At 67.3% G+C, this 7,868-nt stretch overlaps 1 protein-coding gene across 1 annotated transcript; it reads left to right on the top strand.

Annotated features, from left to right (window-relative positions):
- The first annotated feature begins 6,658 nt into the window (after positions 1 to 6,658).
- On the top strand, positions 6,659 to 7,551 carry TAC3 (tachykinin precursor 3). Its single transcript, XM_062015464.1, has 3 exons — positions 6,659 to 6,748; positions 6,841 to 7,030; positions 7,100 to 7,551. Exons 1-3 carry the CDS (start codon positions 6,659 to 6,661, stop codon positions 7,234 to 7,236), a joined length of 417 nt encoding a protein of 138 aa, XP_061871448.1. The 3' UTR covers positions 7,237 to 7,551.
- Positions 7,552 to 7,868: the final 317 nt, after the last annotated feature.

The raw sequence follows: 7,868 nt of genomic DNA, 5'->3' as shown, positions 1-7,868 counted from the left end.
CAGCAGTGGGTGCCCCCCATTGCACACAGGGCAGGGGGCTCACTGGTGCCGTGTTGCCACCGCGCTGGAGCAGGGTAGCCCTGGGGCTGGATGCCCCTGGCACACGCGGGGATGCAGCCCTCCCACTGCCCAGCTCCCGCCCCCCTCCCTCTCCTCCTGCCGCCTGTCTGCAGCCGCCGCCGGGCTCGGCAGCGATTGGAACGGCCCCAAATTGCGGCCACTTTTGCCATTAAGTGGGAAAGCGGCTCGCTCTGCCTCTGCTGCAGAGGCAATTTCAGGGTGGCTGCAGCTGGTTGGCACGTGAGGTCCCTGGCACCCGCCTGCCTGCGCTGCCCACCCCCACCTCTCCTGCCCTCCCCCCTCCTCACCCAGCTGCACCCCTGCAGCCCTCTCTGGGGTGCCACCCAGCCTCTGCTGGTGCTGCATTTGGGGACCAGAGCAGAGCAGGGGGACACAGAGGAGCTGCTGCCCAGCCCCGGTGCCACAGCTGCTGCCCAGGTCCTGTGTGACCTCTGCTAGTCCTGCAGCCCCCCAGGGCAGCGGGGTCCTGGCACAGCTCCCACTCCCCCCAACACCCCCCCACACCCCCCCCCGGCCTTTTCCCTCCCGCACTCATCAAGGGTTGTTTTCCCATCCCCACACGTCACCCGCGGTACCTTTGGGAGCTGACAAGTCCCCATCACGTCAGCATCGGCACCAGCTCTGGGTGGGCACCGGAGCATCGCCGCGCTTCGTCGTGCACGGGGCAGGGGGGCGAGGGGGAGGCGGGGAGGGGGGTGGAATGTGTGGGCACATGTGCCAGGGCACCCGGGCAGCCCGTGCATGCGGGGGGGGGCACGTGTGTGTGGATGCACGAGAGGCACACGACAGCTCCCAGGGCTTCCCCCTCCTTTCCCGCTGTGGGCTGTGTCACGTCCCAGCGCTGGGACCTTCCCTCTCCCTTCCTTCCTCCTCCTCCTCCTCCTCCTCCCCCCTCTTTTCAGGGGGTGACAGAGCCGTAAACAAACCCGCGGGCAGCCCCGGGGCACCGCAGAGCTTCGCGGCTGCGTCTCACTCGGCACCGCACAAAGTAGGGTGTTATTAATTAATTAGGCTTCGCTTTGGCCAAGCTCCGATTTAATGAACGTGGCCGGCGCTGCAGATGCTGCCCTGCCCCGGGCTGCGCTGCCGCGTGAGCTGCCGCAGCCGCCTGTTGCTCCTCCTGAAGTTGCTGCCTCTCACTTGTTGGGGTTCCCCCTCCCCCGACTTTTCCTCCCCATCTTTCATCTCTGCAGCATCCCCCCCACGGGCAAGGGTGAGGGGGCAGAGATGGGAAGAAGGATGCAGGATGGAGCCCAGGCTCCCAGGAGGCTGAGTCAGGCTGGTGCTGGTGGGGCTGATGTTGGGGTTGCAGATGGGGCTGGGGAAAGGCAGCGCTGGGGGGGTTGGGCCTGGGGCTGCTGCAGCAGGGTAGATGTGTTCCCCCCACATCAGCCAGCAGGCCAGGAGCCCCGGTGAGGGGCTGGGGGAGCTGGGCAGGGCATGTGGGCACGTGTGTGTGTGGAGTTGTGTGTGTGTGTGGATGAACACACTTGTGCATGGTGTGTGTGGTGAGAGCCCAGCAGGTCCCTGCTGTGCTGAAACACCTCCCAAAGCCCCTCTGCAGAGCAGCAGCAGCTGTGCCCGCCCGGCACAGAGCCCAGACGCCATCCCTGTGTCCCCCACACAGCTCAGATGCCGTCCCTGTGTCCCCCACACAGCTCAGACGCCGTCTCTGTGTCCCCCACACAGCTCAGACACCGTCTCTGTGTCCCCCACAGATGCCATCCCTGTATCCCCCACACAGCCCAGATGCCATCCCTGTGTCCCCCACACAGCTCAGATGCCATCCCTGTGTCCCCCACACAGCCCAGACACCATCCCTGTGTCCCCCACACACAGTCCAGATGCCATCCCTGTGTCTCCCCCAGATGCCATCCCTGTGTCCCCCACACAGCCCAGACACCATCCCTGTGTCCCCCACACAGCCCAGACACCATCCCTGTGTCCCCCCCAGATGCCATCCCTGTGTCCCCCACACACAGCTCAGATGCCATCCCTGTGTCTCCCCCAGATGCCATCCCTGTGTCCCCTACACACAGCCCAGATGCCATCCCTGTGTCCCCCACACACAGTCCAGACACCATCCCTGTGTCTCCCCCAGATGCCATCCCTGTGTCCCCTACACACAGCCCAGATGCCATCCCTGTGTCTCCCCCAGATGCCATCCCTGTGTCCCCCACACACAGTCCAGACACCATCCCTGTGTCTCCCCCAGATGCCATCCCTGTGTCCCCCCCAGATGCCATCCCTGTGTCCCCCACTCACAGCCCAGACACCATCCCTGTGTCCCCCCCAGACGCCATCCCTGTGTCCCCCACACAGCTCAGATGCCGTCCCTGTGTCCCCCCAGATGCCATCCCTGTGTCCCCCACACAGCTCAGACACCATCCCTGTGTGTCCCTTAGATGCCATCCCTGTGTCCCCCACACAGCTCAGACACCATCCCTGTGTCCCCCACACACAGTCCAGACGCCATCCCTGTGTCCCCCACACACAGTCCAGATGCCATCCCTGTGTCCCCCCCAGATGCCATCCCTGTGTCCCCCACTCACAGCCCAGACACCATCCCTGTGTCCCCCCCAGATGCCATCCCTGTGTCCCCTACACACAGCCCAGATGCCATCCCTGTGTCCCCCACACAGCCCAGATGTCATCCCTGTGTCCCCTACACACAGCTCAGACACCATCCCTGTGTCCCCCACACCAGCCCAGATGCCATCCCTGTGTCCCCCCCAGATGCCATCCCTGTGTCCCCCACTCACAGCCCAGACACCATCCCTGTGTGTCCCTTAGATGCCATCCCTGTGTCCCCTACACACAGCCCAGATGCCATCCCTGTGTCCCCCACACACAGCTCAGATGCCGTCCCTGTGTCCCCCCAGATGCCATCCCTGTGTCCCCCACACAGCCCAGATGCCATCCCTGTGTCCCCCACACCAGCCCAGACACCATCCCTGTGTGTCCCTTAGATGCCATCCCTGTGTCCCCCACACACAGCCCAGATGCCATCCCTGTGTCCCCCCAGATGCCATCCCTGTGTCCCCCACACACAGTCCAGATACCATCCCTGTGTCCCCCCCAGATGCCATCCCTGTGTCCCCCACTCACAGCCCAGACACCATCCCTGTGTCCCCCCCAGACGCCATCCCTGTGTCCCCCACACAGCTCAGATGCCGTCCCTGTGTCCCCCCAGATGCCATCCCTGTGTCCCCCACACAGCTCAGACACCATCCCTGTGTCCCCCACACACAGTCCAGACGCCATCCCTGTGTCCCCCCCAGACGCCATCCCTGTGTCCCCCACACACAGTCCAGACACTGTCACTGTGTCCCCCACACACAGCCCAGACACCATCCCTGTGTCCCCCCCAGATGCCATCCCTGTGTCCCCCACACACAGTCCAGACACCATCCCTGTGTCCCCCACACACAGTCCAGATGCCATCCCTGTGTCCCCCCCAGATGCCATCCCTATGTCCCCCACCCAGCCCAGACACCATCCCTGTGTCCCCCACACACAGCCCAGACACCATCCCTGTGTCTCCCCCAGATGCCATCCCTGTGTCCCCCACACAGCCCAGACACCATCCCTGTGTCTCCCCCAGATGCCATCCCTGTGTCCCCCACACACAGCCCAGATGCCATCCCTGTGTCCCCCACCCAGCCCAGACACCATCCCTGTGTCCCCCCTAGATGCCATCCCTGTGTCCCCTACACACAGCCCAGATGCCATCCCTGTGTCCCCCACACCAGCCCAGATGCCATCCCTGTGTCCCCCACACAGCCCAGATGCCATCCCTGTGTCCCCCACACACAGCCCAGACGCCATCCCTGTGTCCCCTACACACAGCCCAGATGCCATCCCTGTGTCCCCCACACACAGCTCAGATGCCATCCCTGTGTCCCCCACACAGCCCAGACGCCATCCCTGTGTCCCCTACACACAGCCCAGATGCCATCCCTGTGTCCCCCCCAGATGCCATCCCTGTGTCCCCCACACGTGCCACGCCGTGCCCGGGCGCGTGCGTGTCCCCCTGCTCCCTGTCCGCAGCGCCAGGAGGGGCCATGGGGGGCTGCGTGGGCACGGTGCCTCCATGCCAACCCCCTACCACAGGGCACAGCAGCGCGGTGGGGGGCTGGCAGGAGCCGGCGTGGCTGCGTGGGAGCGCTGGTGGCACGGTGTGACTCTTCGTGTGTAACGGGTGCTGGTGTCACGGTGCCTGCGTGGGCGTGAAGCTGCAGGGTGTGTGTGGGGAGGGGAAGGGGGGGTGGGTACCACCACAGCCCCCATTGGCAGCTCTCCTCTCGCCCACCCACGCAGTGCCATGGGCAGAGCCCCTTATTTAACTCGCCCAGCAGCCAGCACCCTGGTTCTTCACCTCCTGGCTGAGCCCGTGCTGAGCCCTCGGTGCAGCCTGCGGCCGCTGCCCAGCTCACCGTCGCTGCCCAGCTCACCATCGCTGCCCAGCTCACCACCGCTGCCCAGCTCACCACCGCTGCTCAGCTCACCACTGCTGCTCAGCTCACCACTGCTGACCACCTCACCACTGCTGCCCAGCTCACCACTGCTGCCCACCTCACCACCGCTGCCCAGCTCACCACCGCTGCCCAGCTCACCATCTCTGCCCAGCTCACCATCACTGCCCAGCTCACCGCTGCTGCCCAGCTCACCACTGCTGCCCAGCTCACCACCGCTGCCCAGCTCACCACTGCTGACCACCTCACCACCGCTGCCCACCTCACCACTGCTGCCCAGCTCACCACCGCTGCCCAGCTCACCACTGCTGACCACCTCACCATCACTGCCCAGCTCACCACTGCTGCCCACCTCACCATCACTGCCCAGCTCACCATCGCTGCCCACCTCACCACCGCTGCCCAGCTCACCACTGCTGACCACCTCACCACTGCTGACCACCTCACCACCGCTGCCCAGCTCACCATCTCTGCCCAGCTCACCATCTCTGCCCAGCTCACCACTGCTGCCCACCTCACCATCTCTGCCCAGCTCACCATCACTGCCCAGCTCACCGCTGCTGCCCAGCTCACCACTGCTGCCCAGCTCACCACCGCTGCCCAGCTCACCACTGCTGACCACCTCACCACCGCTGCCCACCTCACCACTGCTGCCCAGCTCACCACCGCTGCCCAGCTCACCACTGCTGACCACCTCACCATCACTGCCCAGCTCACCACTGCTGCCCACCTCACCATCACTGCCCAGCTCACCATCGCTGCCCACCTCACCACCGCTGCCCAGCTCACCACTGCTGACCACCTCACCACTGCTGACCACCTCACCACCGCTGCCCAGCTCACCATCTCTGCCCAGCTCACCATCTCTGCCCAGCTCACCACTGCTGCCCACCTCACCATCGCTGCCCAGCTCACCACCGCTGCCCAGCTCACCACCGCTGCCCAGCTCACCACCGCTGACCACCTCACCACTGCTGCCCAGCTCACCACTGCTGCCCACCTCACCACTGCTGCCCAGCTCACCACTGCTGCCCAGCTCACCATCACTGCCCAGCTCACCACCGCTGCCCAGCTCACCACTGCTGCCCAGCTCACCACCGCTGACCACCTCACCACTGCTGCCCACCTCACCATCGCTGCCCAGCTCACCACTGCATCTCCTGCTCTGCAGCCACCAGCAGTGAAGGTCGCTCTGCCCCTGCCTCTGCACCCGGTGCCACCTGAAGGCTCAGCAGGTCTGTGCCCCTGCACTACCCGGCCTCAGGGGCTTCCTGGGGTTCTTGGGGGGTTGCTGCAATCCTGTCCTTGCCTGGGAAGGATGGGAGGAGGCAGGAGGGAGGAGGAGGAAGTTGGGGAAGGTGCTGGGGAGGGCATAGGCTGGGAGGAGATGGGAGGGGTGAAGATGTTGCTTGGGAGGGCTTGGTGGGGGGGGTCTGGAAGCAAGGCTGGGGCTGGGATCTGTGTCAGTGTGTATGTGCCAGGCTGTGCATCAGGGGACATCTGTGTGTGTGCCAGGGTGTGTGTCAGTGGGATGTGTGTGTGCTGTGGCATGTGTCAAGGGGCAGACACATGTGTTTGCCAGGGGACATGTGTGTGTGCCAGGGTGTGTGTGTGCCACAGCATGGCAGGGGATGCCTGTGCCTGCCTCTGTGTGTGATCTCTGTGTGCCCACACCCGTGTGTGCACGTTTGCACAGTTGGGCTGGTATGTGGCTGCACAAATGCAGCACCAAGAGCAAGAGTGGGGGGCTCAGGACCCCTGTGGCTGCCATGGAGCCGTGTCCCCCTGCACCCCCCACCTCTGCCATGCCTCCCCCCACATTTCCCCCCTCCCCCGCCGGCTCCTGTCCCCTCCCCAGGGTGCTGCCAGCTCGCAGCATGATGGGGGGGGATTTGATGCCCCCGGGAAGCAATGGGTTCCCCCAGCCAGCCACGGGCGGGGGTCCCGCCGCTCCCAGCCCCTCCTCCTCCCGTCTCGCCGCTTTCCCTTCCCAGCGCTCCATCCCATCGCGGACTCGTCCCGGGCCACCCCACGGAGGGGCCGCTGGCTCGGGGCGGCCCCGGGGCCCCGCCGCTGACCGCCGTCCCCAGGACCCCCCGAGGATGAGGAGCCGCCCGCTGCTGGCCGCGCTGCTCGCCCTGGCGCTGCCGCTCGCCCTCGCCCGCCGCCCCCCGGCCGCCGCCCCCGCACAGGTAGAGCCGTCGGAGGGGAGCGGCGGCGGGACCCCCCCGACCTTCCCCCGGCTTTCCCCCGCCCCTCACTCACCCCGCCACGGTTCTCGTAGGGGATTCCCGTCCCGGAGCCGCTGTCCCGCAGATCCGCCTACGCCGTGCTGCTGCAGCTGCTGCGGGAGGAGGACGCGGGGGAGGGCGGGGGGACGGCGGAGGGTCGCTCCGGCCGCTCCCGCCCCGCCGCTGCCGTTCAGGCGCTCCGCTCTCTCGCAGCTCCCCCCGCGGCCGCGGCTCCGCTGAAGCGTAAGTCCCGCCCGGTCCCGGCCCCGGCCCCGGGGCCCCCGGCAGCGCTGACGCCGGCTCTCTCCGCAGGGGACATGCACGACTTCTTCGTGGGGCTCATGGGGAAGCGGGCGGCGGAGCCGGTGGGGCGAGGCGGCGGCGGCCCGGCCCCCCGCTGCTCCCCGGGGCCCTCCGCCGCCGGTGCGGCCCCGCCGGGGAAGCCGTGAGCCGAACCGGTGGGGTTGGACGGGGCGCGTCCCGCCGTCCCCACCCTCAATCACCGCCCCGGGACGAGCCCCGACCCCGGCCCCGACCCCGGCCCCGACCCCGGCCCCGGCCCCGGCCCCGGCGGCTGCGGTACCGGCTGCGGGGGCTTCCCGGTGGCTTCGCTGCCCACGGACCCCGGAGCTGTCGTGGGCCCTCGCACGCGTGTCCCTGCAGCCAACACCTCCAGCTGTGCCTGTCCGTGCACCCGTGTACATACACCTGTACGTGGACACCCCAAAACATCCACCCGCGACCGTGCGGGACACGCGCCAAAAGCTTCTCCGTGTCTTGGCTGCGTCGCGATGGGACCCGGCGAGCTCGGTGCTGCACGCCCGGGACAGCCCACGGGGACAGCCCACGGGGACAGCCCACGGGGACAGCCCACGGGGATGGGAGCCCACGGGGACGAGCCCACGGGGACGGGAGCTCACGGGGATGGGAGCTCATGGGATGGGAGCCCACGGGAGTGGATCCCATGGGGACGGGAGCCCACGGGAGGGGAGCCCACGGGGATGGGAGCTCATGGGGATGGGAGCTCATGGGGATGGGAGACCACGGGGATGGGAGCTCACGGGGATGGGAGACCACGGGG

The sequence above is a fragment of the Colius striatus genome, chromosome 26, assembly GCF_028858725.1.
Source record: "Colius striatus isolate bColStr4 chromosome 26, bColStr4.1.hap1, whole genome shotgun sequence".
Taxonomy (NCBI): domain Eukaryota; kingdom Metazoa; phylum Chordata; class Aves; order Coliiformes; family Coliidae; genus Colius; species Colius striatus.
The sequence above is the reverse complement of the archived record's forward strand: the minus strand, read 5'-3'. Positions and strand labels throughout refer to the sequence as shown.